At 39.5% G+C, this 22,677-nt stretch overlaps 1 protein-coding gene and 1 long non-coding RNA gene across 9 annotated transcripts in view; one reads left to right on the top strand and one right to left on the bottom strand.

Annotated features, from left to right (window-relative positions):
- The window catches only part of C2CD5 (C2 calcium dependent domain containing 5), a 97,031-nt gene extending 87,408 nt beyond the window's left edge, over window positions 1-9,623 (bottom strand). For 4 of the 6 annotated variants that reach the window (XM_025879689.2, XM_025879692.2, XM_073877858.1 and 1 more), the window contains exons 1-2: window positions 9,436-9,622; window positions 9,161-9,279 (exon numbers count right to left, since the gene is read on the bottom strand). In XM_025879689.2, the coding sequence (XP_025735474.1) occupies window positions 9,161-9,250 (90 nt within the window). In that variant the 5' untranslated portion in view covers window positions 9,251-9,279; window positions 9,436-9,622. Of the gene's footprint in view, window positions 1-9,160; window positions 9,280-9,435 lie in introns of all 6 variants that reach the window. The other 2 variants (XM_073877859.1, XM_025879694.2) reach the window with 1 other exon arrangement.
- LOC112830093 (uncharacterized) overlaps window positions 8,967-22,677 on the top strand; it is a 29,802-nt gene continuing 16,091 nt past the window's right edge. The window contains exons 1-3 of one of the 3 annotated variants that reach the window (XR_012373975.1): window positions 8,967-9,096; window positions 14,254-14,418; window positions 16,027-16,100. This is a non-coding gene — a long non-coding RNA (uncharacterized lncRNA). Of the gene's footprint in view, window positions 9,097-9,716; window positions 10,085-14,253; window positions 14,419-16,026; window positions 16,101-22,677 lie in introns of those variants that run through there. The other 2 variants (XR_003209829.2, XR_012373974.1) reach the window with 2 other exon arrangements.

The following is a 22,677-nucleotide window of genomic DNA, read 5'->3' as shown; positions in this document are numbered from 1 at the left end:
AGGCAGACGCTTAACTGACTGAGCCACCCAGGTGTCCCAGAAGTTAGTTTTCTTACTGTTTTATAACTTTGTTTTCAAAGAATTATATAACTACAGTATGCCTCTCTCTCATAACTGGAGAAACTATCAGCCTTTAATCACAAGTAAATGATTTTTTTTAAAAAGTTACATTACTGTATTATAAATATGACTGCAATACTGTATGCCATAAAATTTTTTGTAACGATTCATTTGTTAGTATATAGGCTAGGCTACTGTGAAGCAATCCTATCAATTACACTAGGCTACCATAAAGCAATCATACTGCTGCTTCTTTGTTATCAATGCCCATAAATCATTATATTTGTAAACAAATGTGAATTTCTTTTTCACATTATCTTTTCATTTTTGATGTCTAGTGTTAGTAATAGGTATAACATCTACTGTGTTTTGTATCATTTAAGACAATATTGATATAGTTACTGACATGATTCATCCTGTAAACATACAGCATAAACTTACTGTATCTACAAATACAGTAGAGTACTGTAAATAGATTTTCCCTTATGATTTTCTTAAGAATAATCTTCCTTTCTCTAGTTTACATTACTGTAAGAATATAGTATATAATACATATAACATACAAACTATGTATTAACCAACTGTATGTTATCAGTAAGGCTGACAGTCAACAGCAGGCCATTTGTAGTTAATTTTGGGGGCGGAATCAAGTTATATGTGATTTTCAACTGCGCTGGATTGAGAGGAGGATGTCAACAGCCTGTAAAAGGCCCCACACGGTTCAAGCGTCAACTATATATCAAAAGATGATCAACCACAAGAGAAATGCAAACTAAGCCAACATTTTTACTTATCATGTTGGCAAACAGTTTGAAAACACTGTTGATGAGGTCTTCTAATACTTTGTTGGTTGGAGTATAAAATAAAACAATCTCTAAGGATTGCAGTTTGACAATGTATCAAAATGTTAAATGCCTACACCCTTTAACTTCATAGAGAAGTGCACAATGACATGTACAAGCAGCATTATAGTAATGAAAGACTGGAAATAACCTAGATATCCACCAATTTGGAACTGGTTAAATGAAGAATGGTAAAGCCACACAGTATACTGCTAAATAGAAGAATAAAGCAGTTTTCTCAGCACGGGTACAGAACAATCACCATTTAGATAGATCTTTCTTCTGTGGAGCAGCACGTATGGCATTCTTTGGGAGAAAAAAATGGCAAAATGTTGTAAGTCACATAATATATGCCTTTATATAGCATAGGTTATTTCCAGTAGGTTATACAACAAATGTTAACAGTGGCCACTAGAAAGAACATAACAGGTTGGTTAAAAGAAACACAATGTGAGAGAGGTTGACCCATTTTGTATCTTCTGAATTCTGAACCATGTACATATATTTCCTATTTGTAAAATATATTTTAAAACTCGAAAACTTAAAAAATTCCAATTAAAATCATAATAAATTTATTTTGATTAAAATTATAGCATTCTGGATCCACTTCCAGGAATTTAACCTAAAGAAGCACTTTCACATGAGTCTCCTTCCTAAAACACACCAAAAAAATCTAAATAATCATTCAAAAGGAAAATTATTGAATAAATCACATGTACCGCTATTAAAGAATGGAGTTGATTTTAAGTACCGTTATATGGAAATGTCAATAACATAATAACTGAAAAAAACAAGTTGCAGAATATATAAAGCATGATTACGTTTGTTTTTTAAAATATAAGTAAAAAAAATTTTTTTAAAGGAAATGAGGGGGAAGTAAATAAACACATGCCAAAGAACTGAGAGTAATTGTCTCTGGAGAAAGGACTGACATGGTATAGGGAATACAGTACAGTGTAGCAAGTACCAAGTAAGGGGCTTTCAAGTTTTACTTCTGAGTTATTTGAATCTTTTGTAAAGGGAGCCATTCATGTATTATTTCCATAATTTTTATTTTTTTAATCACAAACAGTAAAAAATGAAACTTAATGGGGATGTGGGTGGGGGGGAGTCTGGGAAGAAGTTACTGCTCAGTTACTAATTTAATTTTCATTTCATTTTAATATTCAAAACATCAAGGAAATACTTATTTCTTAATTTACCTAATAACAGCTTTATTTGAAGTAAAATATTGTTAGGATTATGAAATCATTCAAAACCTTTCAAAAGCCAAAAGTTTGGGTTCAACTGCCAAAACTACCATATCATTCTTTAAATTATGAGTTCAGGGATGCCTGGGTGGCTCAGTCAGTTAAACATCTGCCTTTGGCTCAGGTCAAGTCCCGTATCGGGGTCCTTGCTCAGTGGGAACCCGCTTCTCCCTCTGTCTGATGCTCCCCTGCTTGCGTGCGCTCTCTCCCTAACAAATAAATAAAATCTTTTGTAAAAAAAATGGAAATGTATTCAATAATTACTTCTATAACCTCAACAACACAAATATCAAACACCTCAGCCTCCACAAGGAGTCCCACATCTGGCTCCTTGCTCAGCAGGGAGCCTGCTTCTCCCTCTGCTTGCCACTCCCCCTTCTGTGCTCGCTCACTCTGTCTCTCTGACAAATAAATAAATAAAATCTCTTAATAAATTTTTAATTAATTATGAGTTCAGCCCTCTTCAGGTTTGTTCCACTATACTGTACTGCTATATTGTGCCTTTTATTCTTCTTTTGGTCAACTATCTATTGTAGATATAGTAAAGATCTGATAGCCCTCAACTGCATCAAACAAAAAAACAAGATTTTAGGAAAAGAAAAAGGCCAGTGTGTGTACTTTGCCAAATCGTGATGATTCCCCTACTAAAGAAGAATCATAGTTCAATTGGTCTTATTTAATTCGAAGATTTTATTACCCAGCAATTAAATGAATGCCTTACAACTTTGTTAAAGAACATCAGGGATTTTAATGAGATTCCCTAGTAAAGTAAAAGCATTCTCTCTCCCCACTCATTAGCTAAATTACCTTGAGAAAGTTATTTAACCTGTTATTTAAGGCTGCTTCTTCCTCTGAAAGGGGGGACTGTTGTATTACAGGAGAAAATGCATGTAGAGACCTAGCAAAATGTCTGGTATATCATTAAATATTCATTTCTTTTCCTCTCCCTGTTCCCTCAAAGGCTCCTGGATAAAGACAAAATGATAATACAGCTTGCCAAACAGTTTGTAACATGCACATTAATACTGGAATAAATTTCCCAGTATTAATACTATTTTTATACAGAACTTCATCTCTTTCATTCTGGGGATTCCTGCAATAATCATCTTTAAATACTACTTGGTGGGGTGCCTAAGTGGCGCAGTTGGTTATGCGTCCCACTCTTGGTCTCGGGTCAGGTCACGATCTCATTCATGGTCGTGAGATCGATCCCCACATCAGGCTCTGTGCTCAGCATGGAGTCTGCTTGAGATTTTTCTCTCTCTCCCTCTGGCCCTCCCGACTCTTTCTCTCTCTCTAAAATAAATAAATAAATCTTTAAATACATACATACATACATATATACATGCATACATACTATTTGGTCTTCACTGGCTTCCTAAATTCCTCACATCATAGATAGTAGAAATTCCCTCAACCAATGAAATCAGGACCAGTTTTTGATTAGTTAATCAAATAATTTGGTAACTTGGTTAAATCAAAGAATCATTAAAAATGATTCAAACGGTAAATATTTTAAGATAAAACATATAAATAAATATTCATTCCTCTACATTTGAATGAAGGCTAAGGCCTCTTCTTTGAGTAAGGGTCCACTGTTTAGAGTTCGGTATCATCTTTTTTGCATAAACCACACCCATAATGTACCATCTGTGATTTCCAGTTTGGGTTTTTTTATGTGGTGGTAGAACTTAAAATTGCTTGTAAAAATGTATGAACACAGAATCCTAGATTTTTTTACAATCTTTTCTCCATCTAATTCTAGAGTAATGTTTAGTGACTGTATCCATATGTCTTTACATAGCGTTATCAACTTCATTTTCACTCTTATTTCACCAATTTACATAAGGTTTAAGTAAATTACAGTAACAAATAGAGTCGGCATAAACAGGTTTGGGTAAAAAACATAACTGCCTCTTGGTAAAGTATTATCAGCCAACTGATGGGAGAAGCAGTCACAAGAGAGAATAATCTAGCAATGTGGGATATTCAAGAATAGGCTTATGGAACGAATGCAGAACACCGGGGACTGTGATAAGTGAGTTAATGCAAGTTGTTTAAGAGAGCTTCTACTATACAGTCTACCCCCCTCGTTTTCAGACCGTTCAATAACCTGCATCCCCCCTACCTAGCAAATTTTATTCCCCACAAGAACCCTCCCTTCAATTACATATGTTCTATCCCTCTCCTTTTGCTTTTATTGAGTTTGTCCTAATCATCTAAAAAATGCCGCTTTTCCTCTCTGCCTATAGAAATTTTACCATCCTTCAAGCCCAGCACAAAGACTTCTCATGACCAATTCAAGCATCATTATCTCCCTTTCCTACAAGCTTATACAGTACTTAACAGGCTACATCACACAATTTATCCCTTTATTATATGGTAATCCTTCATTATCCCCTTCTTCCTGCATTAATCTTTCCCTTTCTGCCGGATTTTTCCTATTACCACACAAATATGTTCTAGTCTCTTCTAACTTTTTTTTAAGTACTAAAAGGTACATACTCCGCAAATACCACACTATTTCTCCTCTCCCCTTCTCAGCCATGCTTCTTGAAACAATTGCCTATTCATACCACACCTCTTCCTCACCTCTCTTGTACTTTAACCCTCTTTAATTCACTACAGTATGGGCTTCCTTGACACGCTCCTTGTCAGAAGCAGTAACAACCTCCATACTGTCCAATCCAATGATTTTTTTTGTCCTCTTTACTTGACCTTTCAGTGCCATTTAATGGTTGAGGGCTTCCTCTTTCTAGAAACTTCCTCTTGCCTTCTGAGACATTACTTCCCTGTTTTCTCTCTCCCCATTGGCTGATAATCTCAGTTTTCTTCCCCTAGTCCTCCTCCTCTAATAGCTTAATGTCAAGTTTTTTCAAGGATCCATACTGCTGCTCTCCTGCTAAGTCAGAGGTTTACAAAAGGGACAGACCAACTCCTAAGGGAATTTTAGAAAATTCTATGGGTGTATTTGTGGAGAATAGTTATAACATTTAGAAGGAAGGGCCAAAGAAGCTAGGTGTCCTGCAATGCAAGAAATAGTTCCCTACAATGAAGACTTGTCTCATGTCATGACTTTCAAATGTCCTACCAGATAATCACATAGGATTAAAAACCTAACTCATTTTACAGATAAAAGTGTAATGGGGGAAAAAAAGTGTTGTAATGCAGTTTTCATATACATAATTGTCAAGAAATACAACCATCATGTAAATTAAGGGAAAATTCTGCTTTTCCCCATGAGTTGATTATTTTGAAAAATCAGACAGCAATGAAGGACTATCTGAGATGTCAAAACTGCACAACTGTCTCACTCAGTATGAGGAGTCAGATTCATGTGATTTTTACACATAGGTGAGACACTCCCTACCTTGTATCCTTGCTTTATTTTCTCCATATTCTCATCATCTATCAGTTTACCTTTTAATTATCCTCTTTATGAACTCCATTCTCCCACTAAAATGTGAGTTCCATGATTAAAGAAATTTTTGTCTTATTCACTACTATAACCCCAGCACACTGTACTATACCCAGTACAGTGATGGACATATACAAAGGCTTAATAAATATTCATGGACTCAATCTGATTACTTCGTACCTTCTGTGATCATGAACAAGTACTTCTAAATTGAAATACATACTAAAAAAAATTCTCTAATTTGTCATACTACTAGTTAGAACAATATATATATATTTTTTTTAACTGTGAGGCTAGGTTACATTGGCCATAAATATCATGCCAGCACAGTAAAGAGTGGATTTCAAAATACCTGCTATATATATATAGGGGGCACTGGGTCTCACAGAGTGGAAAAGCACTGGCCTATATGAGCTCATTTCTAACTCACATCTCTCTTCTGAACATGATACTCACAAATCTAACTTCCTCGTGGACAACTTCAATTAACATCTCAGACCTAACACACCTAAACAGAAATTGATTCTCCACCTACTCAATCTCTACAAATCCTATGGAGCCTCAGAAAATTACCCCAAAGATTCCAGAAAGCTACGAGTCATCTTTTAGTTTCCCTTTCCCTGGCCCCCTACTCCAGTCAACCAACAAATCCTCTAGAGTCTATCTTCAAGGTATATCTGGAATCTATCCACTTCTCTCCATTACCAAACCAACATCTTGGCCCCCACCTTTTCTTTTTTGAAGTATTATAGAATCTCCTAATTAGTTGCCTGCTTCAGCTCAGTCCATGCTCCAGACAGGGAAAAAAAAAAAAAAAACTAATCTCAACAACCGCTTCCCATAGAATTGAGAGTAAAATCCACACTCCTAATCATGGCCTCTAAGATCCTGCATGATTGGCTCCTTGACTAACTCTCCCACTTTATCTTACACCACATGCCAGCCACACCCGTCTTCCTTCCCTTCCTAATACACTCCCTGAGCAGCTGGCTCCTCCTCATCCAGCAGGTCTTCGACTGACACTTCCTCAGAGGTCTCCTGATTTCCCAACCTAAAGTAGATGTTCCCTGTTAATCTCTATTGTTTTCTTCCATAACACTCATCATAATTACCTATTTAATCATTTCTTTATTTTTTAATGTCTCTTCCACCAAAATATAAACTCCATAGAACTAGGAACCAAGTCTATTTTGTTCACTATCAGGTATGCATCAGCTACACCAGAGACTAGCACTGGGCCTGTCAAATAGCACTCAATAACTACTTGCTGAAAGAAGGAATTAAAAGTCACTCTTGAATCCAACCCCTCCTTCACCATCAAAACCATTTATAACCAAGGCATGATGATTTTACCTAAGCAATGTCCCTCAAGGGATGCCTGGGTGGCTCAATCAGTTAAGCATCTGCCTTCGCCTCAGGTCATGATCTCAGGGTCCTGGGATCGAGCCCCGCTTTGGGCTCCCTACTCAGCCAGAAGCCTGCTTCTCCCTCTCCCCTGCCCCTGCTCATGCTCTCTCTTGCTATCTCTCTCTCTCTCAAATAAATAAAATTTTAAGTAAGAAAAAACAAGGGAAATATCCCTCAAGTCTTTCTCCTCTAATCGGTTCCCACAGACATTCTCAAAATGCACATATTGCATGGATAATTTTACCTCCTTCTTAACTGATCTCCCTGTCTCATCTCTCATCTGTCCAGTCCATCAATAACATTACCACAAAGGTCATCCTATAAACAACCTAATAATAAACATATTTCATTTCTCCTTAAAAAGTTCTCTTTGCTTGCCCCTGCTTATAAAATAAAGGAAAAATTATTCAGTACAGAAAATGAGATTTGGTACCAACCTGCCTTTCCAGCCTCATCCCCCACAACCTCCACTACCCACATATTCCCTTTTACTCCAGACATGTCTCAAACTAAGATAGTTCCCTGAACATACCATGTATCCCATTCTGTGCCTTTGATGTTCCCTCTGCCTAGTAAAATCCTGATGTCCTTCAAGATTCAGCTCAAATGTCATTTTCTAGGAAAACTTCCTAAACCTTCAGAGACAGAATGAAGTTTCCATATTCTACAACACTCATCAACTTGTCTAGAGAGGCAGTGTTAGCACAGTGGTTAAGAAAACAGACCACAAGTCTATTTACAAGGTTAAGAAACCTTGGGCAAATTATTTACTGTTCCTAGGCCTCAGTTAACCGTAATATGGTATAGTAATATAATAGCAGGACTGTTATGAGGAATAAGAATTAAAAAGTAGTTAGCAGGACGCCTGGGTGGCTCAGTTGGTTGAGCGACTGCCTTCGGCTCAGGTCATGATCCTGGAGTCCCGGGATCGAGTCCCCCATCAGGTTCCCTTCTCGGCGGGGAGTCTGCCTCTCCCTCTGACCCTTCCCACTCTCACGTGCTCTCTCTCTCTCTCATTCTAATAAATAAATAAAATCTTTAAAAATAAATAAATAAAAATAAATAAAAAGTAGTTAGCAAAGACCTGGCAATAATGAGACTCAACACATGTTAGCTATTAGTTATTAAACATATAGGTCAGTCTCTGAGCTATCCGAAAGCAAAGACTATGCCCTGGTAATCTGTGTATCCCCATTACCTAACATCTAGCCCAAGAACACACTCAGCATCTGTTTCTCAAGTGAAAATGAAGTTGGGAATAAGAATGACCATGGCAATGTTTGGGGGGAAAAACTGCAGTTATTAAGTCAGAGAACCTTTAGGGAACATCAAGAATATTTTATATTGAGATAAAATCAGGCTGTATATTATCCTATAGCTGTCAACTCCAAGCATTACTAGCCCAATGATTATTATTCTAATGCTCTGGCTCATCAAGTCAATTTTTATTACAATTTTTACTTGGCTTCTTTCAGACTCTGGGTTATTACTTTCCGGGCCCTAGGCCTGGGCTAATTTGCATAAGTTTTAAACTAATCATCTGGCTTAAAAAGCAATTTTGCAATTTAAATCCATGGCACTTAATTCGCTTCCTACCTCAAGGCACTAAATTACCCTAAAACAGCTCATCTACCTACCAGTCCATACAAGAGCAGAAAGCGTTATGGTTGTGTTTTAAAACTTACACTGATGATTCAGAGAATGTTATGCTCAAGAGTGGATCGCCTCGCCTTGTAGGTCTCCAAGTGCCCGTAACGAACTGTTATCTACCTTCTTAACGTGACCTGCATCACTTTGGCTTCAGAAGCCACCTCTCCCTTAACAGAAGAACGTCCGTGTGTGTGTATGTGTGTGTGTGTTTCGGTGGCTACGCGGACACGCCTCGGGATCTCCTCCTGACTGGCAGGTGGCCTATTATGAGTCCTGACATCAGGGTCACCCCCGCATGCAGAGCAGTAACTGCCTCCCCGCGCGGCGCTCTCCGCCACAGGCGCCCAGGAGCGGTGCACCCATCACATGGGCTGCAGTCTCGGCAGTCAGCCCTCAAGGCAGGACTTGGACAAGCACCGCACAAAGGACGGCAGTCGAAAGGAGAATGGGCTGAAGAGCTGGGGGCGAGGCGAGTAGGATCCTTCAAGGGCTTGGCACTCCCTGTGTTTTGAGGGGCAGGACCTTGCACCAACCTCCACGAAGGCATCAGTCAGGTCACTAGCTCGGTCCATCACTGGCAAATGGCGCCCGGCCACGATTTTCACCTTCAGCTTCCCAGGCATCTTCTCGGCTTCGGCCTCTCCTAGGGCTCCTGCAGAAACAAACAAGCGAGTCTGCGCCGAGCTCTTAGCCCTGCGGGGGAGGGGCGGGAGCGCGCGGGGAGCTGCGCGCGCCGCCGGGAGCGCGCGGGATAACTGACAGCGGAGGGCGCGCGAGAGCGCGCGCCACGCCGCCAATCTTCACTCACTCTCGGATGAATGAGGGGGCCGTCCCGCGCGGGCGCTGAGGCCTCATTCCGGAGAGGCAGTAGGAGGAGTGGCCCGGGTGGATTCTTCTACCCCGGTCCCACAGTGCTGCCAAGAGAAGCAAAAGCCAGTCAACATCCCGTGGAGGCTCTGCCACCCCTACTTGTGTTTTCCTCCCCCCAAAATGGCGGCTCTCAGGGCGTGGAGGAAACATCGATCGTTCGGCGCTCGGCCCACTTCGCAGGGGAGAAATTAAATTCACGGAGAGCAGATGGAGGGGGCGGGACGGACTTCGAGGAAGCCGGAGGGCAGGGAAATGGGTCGAGCCCTGCATCATCCACCGTGCCGGGGCTGTAGGTTGGTTCCCCGCTCTCTGAGAGCTGCCTCCGTCCTTCGGGGGCGAATCACTCGTAGGGCTCTAGAGGTTCGGTGACTCCGCGGATCGCCACCTTCCCAGCTACAAACGCTGCATTTTCGAGGGGTGTGACAGAAAGCAGCGGCGGAGACTGCTAGAGGAGCGATTTCAGTCGGCCTTTAACCACCAGTTAGTGGTTTGTAGAATCAGTTTAGCTGGTTTCTACCTGGAAGGGATGCAGTTTTTGTTTTATATGCAGGAGAGTTGGAAATTTCAGGCACATCTCGGGTAGTCAGGTAAGTATGCTATAGCAACATTTTTTATTCAGTCATATACACGTATACTGGGTTATAGATGTTACTGTTAGGTCTTGGGGGAAAACAAAACTTTGAAATCCAAAGCCACTGGTTAAAGGAGTTTCCCCTGCACGCCTGGATTGGCTCAGTGTGTTTATTAAGCATCAACAACCCTAAGACCTACTTTGCTGGCAGGAGTTCATGAAATTTCTAGTCAACTGCAAGAAACGAAGATGAGCTTAATGAAACACCTTGAACAACTGACCCAATTATATATGTGAATATACATGCAAAAACGAGGCAAAATCTATAGGCTCAACTCATCAGAAAAAATTAGGGAAATTGAGGCACACGCATAGGATGTGACACAAGTCACCCTATACCAAATATCAACAGTACATGTCATATCAAATAACAAAGTCACCATTAACAATTCTGGTAGAGGGGCGCCTGGGTGGCTCAGTTGGTTGAGAGACTGCTTTGGCTCAGGTCATGATCCTGGAGTCCTGGAGTCCCGGGATGGGCTCCCTGCTCAGCTGGAGTCTAATTCTCCCTCTGACCCTTCCCCCTCTCATGTGCGCGCTCTCTCTCATTCTGTCTCTCTCAAATAAATTAAATCTTTAAAAAAAAAATTCTGGTAGAAAGATTTTACCACTGGATTCATCAGGAATGGAAAATTCCCAAATGAAGATTTTTTTTTAAACTGATTCACCTTTTTCCTTTTTTTAAGATTTATTTATTTGAGAAAGAGAGCGAGCATGGGGGTGGGGGTGGGCAGAGGGAGAGAGAGAGAGAGAGAGAACCTAGTGCAGATTCTGCACTGAGCCAGAAGCCCTTTGTGGGGCTGGGTCTCAGGATCCTGAGATCATGACGACCTGAAACGGAGTTGGATCCTTAACCCACTGAGCCACCCGGGTGCCCCAAACTGATATACCCTTTTAACCTCAAAAATACTGATGGATCAGTGGATGGAGCAAGTGACTCTTGATCTTGAGGTTGTGAGTTCAAGCCCCATATTGGGTGTGGAGATTACTTAAAATTAAATATTAAAAAATAAAATACTGGGGCGCCTGGGTGGCTCAGTCGTTAAGTGTCTGCCTTCAGCTCAGGTCATGATCCCAGGGTCCTGGGATCAAGCCCCACATCTGGCTCCCTGCTCCGCGGAAAGCCTGCTTCTCCTCTCCCACTTCCCCTGCTCGTGTTCCCTCTCTCGCTGTGTCTCTCTCTGTCAAATAAATAAATAAAATATTTTTTTAAAAAATGCCAAATAGGTATTTAAAGAATTCTCTTTAAAAGGGCAAAATTTCCTTCTATAGAGGGAATATCGTTCACGTAAGTGAGAAGTTGAAATCTTCCAAAGAAAAGAAAAAGGCTTCCTCAAAATAAAAATCTAACATAAATCACTGACTTTTCAGACTAGAGAAAAGTTCATTCACTCAAACAATAACAAAAGGCTAGAAGGCTACAGCTCACATGAAGATTTCCTTAGATCCCACTGCAGCTTTTTGTGGAATCTACCCCTACTCTTTAAATGCCCTTACCATGGTGAGCAACACTATTTGATCAGTTAATTTTGGTGTATTTTGTTTTGGTGGTAGAGTTGAAATAGCTTCTTTTTTTTTTAAGATTTTATTTATTTATTTGAGAGAACACAGAGGGAGAGGGAGAAGCAAACTCCCTGTTGAGCAGGGAGACCAATGCGGGGCTTGATCCCAGGACCCTGAGATCATGACCTGAGCCAAAGGCAGACGCTTAACCAACTGAGCCACCCAGCACCCCTGAAATAGATTTTTTGCTGAAATCAAAGTATTACCACACTACCAATTCATTAAAAAAAAGAAGAAAAAATGCTGAGTATCAACAGTAGCCAAACTATGGAAAGAGCTCAAATGTCCATTGACTAATGAATGGATAAAGAAGACATGGTGTATATATATATAATGGAGTATTAGTCATCAAAAAGAATGAAATCTTGCAATGATGTGGATGAAGCTAGAGTATATTATACTAAGCGAAATAAATCAGTCAAAGACAAACACCATATGATTTCACGCATATGTGGAATTTAAGAAACAAAACAGATGAACAGATGGGTGGGGGGAAAAGAAAAAACAGAGGGAAACAAACCATAGAGACTCTTAAAGACAGAACAAACAGGGTTGATGGAGGAAGGTGGGCGGGGGATGGGTTGAATGGGGGATGGGCATGAAGGAGGGCTCTTGTTATGATGAGCACTGGGTGTTGTAAGTAAGTGATGAATCACTGAATTCTACTGAAACCAATAATGCACTGTATGTTAACTAACTAGAATTTAAATAAGAATTTGAAAAGAAAAAAATTTAAAAGTACTGAAACATAAAAAGAAAAAAATGAGAAAACTGAAGTTTTGCAACAATCTTAATGGAAAACAATGCTTTGTATTATAAGATGTTGTAATGTAAAAATATATTTGCAAATTGCACAATTAGAGGTTAGCAATCTCAGCCTCCTAATTAGTATCCTGTAAGGTACTTGTACATACCTGTTGCCTTAGGCTTCATTAACAGGAGATTATAATTAAGATGCTTCCTGAAGACTTTTTTTTAGTAGAATTAAGCCTGACTTCGGTTTGTTTTCTAATAATTGTACTAGTTTGTTTTAATTAATGCAGGGAACAGTGTTAACTTTCCTGACAAATCTATCATGATCTGGTTCCTAATCAGCTTCTGTAGCTACATACTTCACCACTCTTTTTGCATCTTAGATCCCATAATAATACCATGTATTGAGTATTTGCTGTGTACCAGCTACTGAATTCAGTGCTTCGCAGCTTTTAAAGCTCCCTAAAATCCCGTACAATAGGAATTATCAGCCTTCATTCTATAGGTGATGAAGTTGAAGCTTTGCAATGTTTACTCGATGATGACCCAAAGTCACGGAGCTAGTAATGTTGGAGGCAGGATTTATATCTAGGCAATTTGATTCCAAGAACTCCTCTTTAAAGACTTTGTGTAGTTTCCTATAAACTATGTTTTTTTCTTTTTCTCATAGTATTCCTAGCAAACACTTAAGAATTCATAACTCAATTTTAATGTCTTCCCTTATCTCCTTCCTGATAAACATACTCTTCACTTCCACCACTATGCTACTACTAAATTTAATGCATCTATTACTGCACGGTCTATATACATAATTATTTATCTTTCTCTCTCCCCTATTAAACTTTGAGCACCTTGAAGGGAAGGACTATTTCTTGTCCATCTCTCAATTCTCAGTTCCCTCCCTGTGCCCTTCATGTAATCCACAAATGCTTATACAATTAAATGTTAATAACACATATACATTTACTGCTTTGCTCTCTCTTTTCTGGCTTCCTAAAATGTTCCTTTGAATCCCTGTCCACCCCTCAAGGTTAAACTTCTCAAGGGTTATCTATATTTGGTGCCCTCTCCTCACTTCAGAAACACTCCTAAAACTATTTCTGACCTTGGGGCACCTGGGTGGCTCAGTCGGTTGAGCCACCAACTCTTGATTTTGGCTCAGGTCATTTTGGCTCAGCGTGGAGTCTGCTTGAGATTCTCTCTCTCTCTCTCTTTCTCTCTCTCTCTCCCCCTCTGCCCTCCCCCTGCTCACATGCATACCCGCTCTCTCTCTAAATTAAAAACAAAAGCAAAACTATTTCTAACTTTAGCTACAGCCTCTCTACCAAAACAACTTTCTCCACAACTTTCTCCAAGGCCATCAATAACGTTTGACTGCCAAATCCAGTGGACAGTTTTCATTTTACAGGATTCCCAGTAGCGTTTGACACCGTTGACTGTGTTCCCTTTGAAATGGTTTTCTACTTCGTATTCAGATACCGCGCTTCTCTTACCCTGTTGCACCATATATATTTTTCCCTTCTCAGCTTCCTCACTGTCCTTAACAAATATGGATTTTCCTCGGGGTTTCAGTTCTTGACCCTCTTCTCTTCTAACTATAGTCTCTCCTTAGTTGATCTCATTCATGCATGTAATTTCAGTTTCTATCTATTTAGCTGAGGATTCTGACGTTTTTATCTTTAGCCCACAACTTTCTTCTGGTATCTGGACCCATGTATTCAAAATGCCAGTTTCCTATTTCCATGTGGAGTATCGAGTGACCTTAAACCCAACGTCCAAAACTGAACTCGTTTTCTTTATCTCTCCCAGAATGACAACAACAGCAATTACAACAACAACAACAAAATAAAAAGCCTGGTCCTCCTCTACTACATTACCCGTCTCAAATTGCAGAACACCAGCTACCTAGTCAATTGCTGGACCCAGAAAATCACTGATTTGAGGGTGGATACAAATGGCAACTTGAACTCTCAGGTACTTTTACTTTGATTTACTTCTAAAGCAGCAAATCAGCTGAGTAAAGGGTAAAAATGAGTTAAATAGCTAAGTCAGCTCCCCTTCCCATTGGTTCCCTCGTATCTCATAAAGGTGTGTCTCATGTATAGGAGACACAATGGCCTCATTAAGTAAAACATTCTCTAGATTGGAAGAATCCTGAAGTAGAACACACTGCTTTGTATCAGTACTCATCAATGCATTCAGTGAGCCATGTCACCTAGGTGGAATGGAAAGGTTATAGGCCTTGACTTTCTTACTGTGCCATCACCCAGGACGAGCTCTTCTTATCTGCCTGTACTGCAAAGCCTCGAGGCTTCCCACTTATATCTACTCAAGGCCTTTGTGGAAAACTCTAGCCACAACTGACAATTATCTTTGACTCTTCGTCTTCCTTACCCTTGACACCCAATTAATCACAGTCTTATTGTTTATAACTCCTAAAGATTTCTCAAATCCATCTACTTTCCACTATTATTTCTCACCTGGAAAACTGCAATCCCCACTTTCACTCTTGCTTTCATCTAATCCATTCACTATAAAGTAGTGCAAGTGATCTTTTTAAATAACAAATACTCGTATCACTCTGTTTAGGGAAACTGCTTGCTAAAGATCCCTTATTCTTGTCAGACCCTTTTCTATATAAGAAAGTAAAAATGATCCCAGGGTTCTGGGATCGAGCCCCGCAGCATCAGGCTCCCCGCTCAGCGGGAAGCCTGCTTCTCCCGCCCCCACTCCCCCTGCTTGTGTTCCCTCTCTCGCTGTGTCCCTCTCTGTCAAATAAATAAATAAATAAATAAATCTTTAAAAAAAAAAAAGTAAAAATGTTCAGAAATTCAAGAGCAGGACATCAGAAGTGGGTTTTTTATTTATTTTTGCCTTCTTAGGTTTTTTAAAGTCAAACTATGCCTTCTCCCCCTTGTATTAATCTATCACCTAGCACTAGATCATTCCCTTTCAGCTGAATTGTTGTTCAAATGAATTGTTCCATTTCAGTATCTACAAACTGAAATAGGTCCTAATTCACCTCAGTTCATAGGATCCATGTTATATGCCTGACCCTTAAAAGTTAACACTGTATTTCCTCTTATATGGATCATTTTTCCTTTGCCAATTAGGTGGCACTAATAGAGTTTTTATGATCCTATAAGCCATTATCTTCACAGAGGGCACTAACACAGTAATTGGATTAATTACACTGATATATAATTTCCTAACCCCTTTGTTAACTTCAAATCTTCTCATATTGTTAGAGGAGAGTCCAGTAATATATCCACTGTACCTTGGAAAGCAAACCTAGAGCTATATATTTACTAAATTGTCATGAGCAAGATTCAGCTCCCAGTGTGGACAAGTGTTATTCAACAGAAGAATGCTGACAAGTGGAGAGGTTACTAATTACTACAATTGATGGCAAGAACAAAAGTGAGCTGAGTTTATGGCTAGTACCCTGTATAGCTTACTGTGATATGAACCCTATTCAGTCTGTTCTAGATAGCTGGGTAAGGGATTTTTAAACCAGCTATAAGTTGTGTTGCTTCCCACAGGAGGGAGTAGTTTCACACATTACTTGTGCTATACTTGCAGACAGCTACTGCAATTCAAATGAAGTGAAGTTGAAATTTTAGCAATACCGTGGAAACCATATTGGAATAAGGTAAGTCAATTACATATCTTTTAATACTAAAGATGTTGGGACTTAAAAAAGTAAATAAATAAAGATGTTGGGACTTGAATCAATATTCCAAATTTAAATCTGGCTGTATACCCTGGGACCTTACCCACTGCTACTCCCCCTTGTGTCTTGACCACCAGGTAGATAATCTGTGTCGCGCTTCCCACTTAAATAAAGAAACTGACCCATCACCTCCCCCAGCTAAGGGAGGTTTGTTCAAACATCCCCCAATTCATCCTACTCTTCAGTGCCTGTTTACTGCTATTTAGTTAAAAACCAAAATTTAAAATCGAGACTATAAGACTCTGCTAGAACATGTAACCTGGCCCCTACCAATGGTACTAGCTTTATTTTTCATGACTCTTCCACTGGCCAATGCCATCTGCATTACTCTCCTTTTGACTACACGGCTCACACTTCCCCCACCCCGCTGGGTGTTTTGAGGCATTTCCTCCCCTGCTAACCACTTGGCAACTGGGGGATGGGGAGGACAACTTAGGTGTAAAAAAGATCCTGGCACTGGCGAATGGTGGTAATTTGCCTCCGGTTAGTGAACACTCCCCCTCTTTCCTTCCTGTAACACAGTTTTTGCAAACAACAAAGTATTTTTAAAATTCTATTTCTGTGATCATATTTTCCACAACAGTGTAAAAGTCCTGAGGCATAAATGAGCATCATTGTGCCTTGGAAAAAAAGTAAGCAAGGTGAAGAATGATAGCTGAGTGCTGAATTGTTGTTGTTGTTGTTGCTGGGTAATTAAATTGACCCTTTATTTGATACTATCTTTCCCATCTCTGGAATAAACCACACATATTCTCACTTGTTGCTCCTATCCCTCTAGAATGGGCCTTCTCTCCCCCCGTACTCAAATCTTACTGCTTCTTTCAACATCAATTAATATTTACTGACAACACTTTATATAAAGCATAAAATGCAGACTTTGATCTCCAGAAGGTTACAATTTAGGTGTGTAGATAAAACATGTATACATGATAAATGTAACTATAATAAATGACTATATAGTCGTGGGTATTAACTGAATGATTTGGACAATAAAATATTAAAGGAGTTTGTAAAAATAATTTGGGAATAATTAAGGAAGAAGCCTCACATAGAAGGTAGAATTTGAATGGGACATTTCTAGATACATGGGAATTCATTTAGAAAAAAAAATCAACAGCAAAAATATTAAAAAATGTTTATGGCATAGTCTGGAAACTATGAGTAAGCTAGTTTGGCTGGAGTTGGGATTTTTTTTTGGAGAAAAATGATAATTTGAAAACTAGGCTATGCCTGGAAATATACATAGCAATCAGAATTGGGAAGGGAGTGATTCGATAGATAAAGCTGATGATCAAGAACATTCTTGTGTAGGCAAAGGAAGCGATTGAAGAATTTTTTTGGTGGAAAGAAGCATAATTGGAACAATATTTTGGTACAATGACAGTTACATGAGGATTCAAGATAAACTGAACTGCTGAAGACCGAAAGCAAAAAAAATCATTGCTGTACTTACATGGTGACAGCGGTAATAGAAAAGATAATTGAGAAGGAAATCATTAAGGAAAAATTGATAAGAATTAGACACTATATATCAGGGAGAGAAAGACAGGAAGAAAAAAAGTGCATCTGTTTCAAAACAGAGTAAAAGAAGTAGTAGCATCATTATTAGAAAAAATGAAGTCTGAAAGTCAAGAAAAAAGTTTTGTTCATGTTGAGTTCCATGAAGTCTTCCTCAACTATTCTAATCTGTTTTGACCACCCTAAAACTTGGTGACTTCACAAGAATTCATTATGCTCACTGTTCTGTGGGTTGGTTGGATAGTTCTGAGAGGGGAAACTAAAGGGACTTCCTTTTTAGAAAGGCTCCATCTCTGCTGTTTTTCTGCCAGGCCCCATTTCCTCATGTTCTATATTTCACCTTGCATCTGAATAAGTCAAAGAAGCTATGTTCCCACTCCAGTGGGGAAGCAAGAAAGTTAATCATTCTTTGAATTTCATCATAGGCCCCCAAATACCTGATGACATCTAAGAACTGGATCCTAAACGTGTTCCAGGACATTAGCTTTGAACAAACCTCAGCTGACGCTGATATCAATACCCCCTACCTTCAGTGATTTTTGAAATAACACCTATTGTTCACCTGTCACTCACCTTTGATCAGACCCTGCCCTGGATTCCTGAAGAAACAGGTACCCTGGACCCCTTTCCAGTATAAACCCCTAGCCCCAAGCAATAAAGAGACTCACTCTCCTTTCCTTTCCAAGTCTCCCAGACACTCCATCTGCTATACTCAATCACTTACACAACTCAGTAAACTCTGCTTTCACTTCCTCCTGGCTTGAATTTGATTTCTATCCTGTGTGAAGCCAAGGAAGGACTCTCTTGGCTTGTCCTATGGGACCCCCCTTTTGCGTTCTCAGACCTGGCCTGCCTATATCAGTTCTGTAGGTTTTGCTGGACCCACTTATGTAATTGCATATAGGTTGACTACACTGGAATGTGGGCCTTAAAAATCTGTCATTTTGGGGTGCCTGGGTGGCTCAGATGGTTAAGCGTCTGCCTTCGGCTCAGGTCATGATCCCAGAGTCCTGGGATCGGGTCCCGCATCAGGCTCCCTGCTTCTTGGGAGCCTGCTTCTCCCTCTGCCTCTCTCTCTCTCTCTCTCTCTCTCTCTCTCTCTCTGTCTCTCTGTCTCTCATGAATAAATAAATAAAAATCTTAAAAAAAAAATCTGTCATTTTGGCTCTGGCTGTCAGGTCTCTTCTGCGTAGCAGGATAGATCCTATGGCAAGATGGATTGGCTCTAACGCAGTGACCTCAAGCAGCATTCCAATAGGGCAAAAGCTATCTGCTGGTGAAATGTATTGCCTTCACTGTTTCTAAAGTTTGAAAAGTACATCTGTGGTCAGGACCCATTGTCATAACCTAGTCACTTCTTTCCGTGCAAAGTGACCTTGATGCCTAAAATGACATCAAACTAAAATGTTTTGTTTTTTTATATTTAGGGCCTTGAAAGGTGGGCTTCCTTTAATTGAGGTGCTGCATAAATACAAAAATTTTCATGACATAGAGTAAGATACAAAGACAAAAACATCCTTTATACCTTTTTCCTTTTACTTTGTCTTAGTTTTTAAAAGTTACGTATTTCAAATTAAATAATCCTAGCTTTGGGGCACCTTGAACTTATAATGACAGTATATCAAATCCATCTCTTTCCAGATAAAAGACAGATTGTCTAATGTTCCAAGAGTCCTTGTCATCCACAACTTTCCCCACTTTCTGTTTTTCTGACTCAGAAATAGAAATGATGGTTTGCAATATTCCCTGAAGATTAGTAATTTTGTGAAAAATAAGCCAGGATTAGCAGAATGAGGATACCGAAGTCAAGTTCCTCAATTATTACAGGCTTGGAGTAGCGACACATGAAGATTTAACAACTAGGATGTAAGGAAAAAATAGCTGATGCGTGGCATTGGAAAGTTGCCTGGAAATTTTTTGCTTGGGGTCAAAAGAATAAATAAATTAATGAAGTTGATCATAGGATATATTATTTTGATGTTTCATTATGTAACAAGCTAAAATGTAAATACAATAGTTATTTTAAAATACTTAAAAAAAATTTTTTTTAAGTAATCTCTACACCCAACATGGGGCTCAAACTTAAAACCCTGAGATTAAGAGCTGCATGCTCCAACTGAGCCAGCCTTGCATCCCTTAAAATATTTTTTTATAGTCAACATCATAATTGACTAAATCACAGGCTCATTTCAGCTCTCATCTTACCTTGCCAGGTGTAACCTATCCACAGAGAAAACACTGATGGGCCTTCCTTGTCACATGGTGATGGTAACTGGAATTACAGAAATGGGGTCTAGGAGAAAATAAGTACCTTGCTCCTTGGGGGCTTTTATTTTTACTTATTTAGTTATCAACTAACATCTTGTTTCTTTTTTTTAGAATTTATTTTTTTAAAGATTTTATTTTTTATTTATTTGAGAAAGCATAAGTCGGGGGGTGGGGTTGGGCAGAGAGAGAAGCAGACTCCCCGCTGAGCAGGGAGCCTGATGCAGGGCTCAATCCCAGAACTCTGAGATCACAACCTAAACGTAGAGCAGACACTCAACTGACTGAGCCACCCAGGGCCCCCCCTTTTTTTTTAATTTAAATTCAATTAGCCAACATATAGTACATGACTAGTTTTAGATGTAGAGTTCAATAATTCATCAGTTACATATAACAGGGCTTTTTTTTTTTAAGTCATTCTCTATTAAGTGGTTACAAAACACACAGTTGTTGCTTAAGACATCTGGTACTCTGAATAACAGAAAACTTAGCAAAAGCTTTGGATTTCTAATCTTCTAAACAATGCACAAATTTCAAAATATGTATGGCCAATTTACCCACTCTGTAAAATCTAGAAACTGCTACTTCAGCTGAAGAAGAGCCTTTGCTCTTCTGGAGTTTTAGCTCATCATTCATTGAGCTCTTACCAGCTCTTACCTGGACATTATCTGGGTGGGCCTGACCTAACTATATGAACTCTTTAAAAAGTAGGGAGTTTTCTCTCTGCCTGGTTGCAGGAGATGAAGTTTGAGGACTGTGCTCTGGCTGGCCTGGAAGAAAGCAAACATACCATGTTGTGAAGTAACAATGGTGGCCACAGGGGAAAAGACCTAACAGTAGCCTTTAGTTGCTCAGAGCAGGTCCTGACTGACAGCCGGCAAGTAAATGGAACTTCAATCCTACAATCACGAGGAACTGAATTCTGCGAACTACACCAATGAGCTTAGAAGTGAATTTTTCCCCAGAGCGTCCAGACAAAAGCTCAGTTCAGCTGACTCTGGTTTCAGCCTTGTAGTATCCTGAGCAGAGAACCCAGCCACCATGCCAGACTTCTGAACAGGTGGTAAGGTAGAGGATGGGAGAGAAACTCAGGTGACTTTGTAATGACCCCTCCAAATTCTCTAACGACCTCTGCCTTTGAGAATCAGCATACTAAAATTACATTGTGAAACTGGGGTGTAACAAAGATTTACAACAAAAGGAAGATAAGAATAAATAAAATGTCATGTGGCCCTGACTCATGATGGAGTCATATGCTATGGTAGTAACAAGCCCAGCACAGCCACATTTAATTCACTATTGTCATGAATAAAAACTTCTGGTAGTGGGCACGTATGTCATGTCTAGGCATATGTCTCACTGTGTAAAAAACTTAGAAGCCCCTGCTAAACCTCAAAATTTCTTAATTATTTCACTCTGTGGCTTTGTTACTTCGTTTCTCTAAGGAAAGCAGATTTCTCATTGTTGTTGAGGTAACCATTTCTTCCTTTTATGTTCATGGGGCATTCAGGAAAGTCCAATCTGTGCCTTTTTTATTTTTATTTTTCTTGCTAGGAAGACAAATTCAGTTGCATTTTAAACTAAATAGCCACTACATATGATTTTAATATAAATACATAACCTTAGCCCTCTTTGACTGAGAAGTCATATTCATTCATTCAATCATCCAACAAATATCTATTGAGCCGCAGGTGTGTATCTTTAAGTTAGGCTCTGGGGATAGGGAGGAACAATATAACATGATCCCTGTTGGAGGAACATACAGCCTAGAGGTAGAGATGGGCTCCTAACAAGGAAATGCAATGCAGCAAGGCAAATGCTATGGGAGAGGCAAGGACAGGGAGTTGAGCAAACATTGAGGAGGAGTGGCTAATCCAGTTTGGTTGGGGCGGGGTGGGGGGGGATCAGAAAAGGCTTCCCTGAGAAGTGTTTCCTATTGCTGCTGTAACAAACTACCACAAACTTAGTGGCTTACAACAACATGTATTTGTACAGCATGGTGACTATACTTAATGAAAGTTGTTAAGAGAGTAGGTCTTAAAAGTTCTCATCACAAGAAAAAAAAATGTAACCGTGTGGTGATGGATGTTAATTAAACTTATCATGGTGGTAATTTCACAATATGTACAAATATCAAATAATTGTGTTTTATACCTGAAACTAATATAATGTTATATGCCAATTATATATCAATTTAAAAAAACAGCACAAATTTATTTTCCTGCAGTTCTGGTCACTGGACATTGGAAGTCCAAAATCAAGGTGTTCCAGGGCTGTGTTCCTTCTGGATGCTCTAGAGAAGAATCTGTTCCTTACCCTTTCCTACTTCTGTAGACCACATACATTCCTTGGCTGATGGCCCCCTTTCAGCAACGGCATCACTTTGCTCGACTTCCATATCTCATCTTCTCTCTCACTCTGATCCTCCTGCCTCCCTCTTTGTGAGGGCCTTTGTGATTACATTGGACCCACTCAAATAATCCAGGATAATCACCCCATTTCAAAATTCTTAAATTCTTAACCTAATCATATCTGCAAATTCTCTTTTACCATGTAAGGTAAGAGGTTCTCGGGATTAGGATGTGGATGTCTCTGTGGGACAAGGGGGCATTATTTAGCCTGCCACAGGAAGTAACTAGAGAAGGGGACTGAAGAGTCTTCCAGACAGTGGAAAATGGGGAAATTGGCTATAATATAGTATATAAATAAAATAATAG

The sequence above is a fragment of the Callorhinus ursinus genome, unplaced genomic scaffold, assembly GCF_003265705.2.
Source record: "Callorhinus ursinus isolate GAN/ISIS: 27379988/994484 unplaced genomic scaffold, GSC_fseal_2.0 scaffold27, whole genome shotgun sequence".
In the NCBI taxonomy this organism is placed as follows: domain Eukaryota; kingdom Metazoa; phylum Chordata; class Mammalia; order Carnivora; family Otariidae; genus Callorhinus; species Callorhinus ursinus.
Note: the sequence above shows the minus strand (reverse complement) of the source record. Positions and strands in the feature narration are given on the sequence as shown.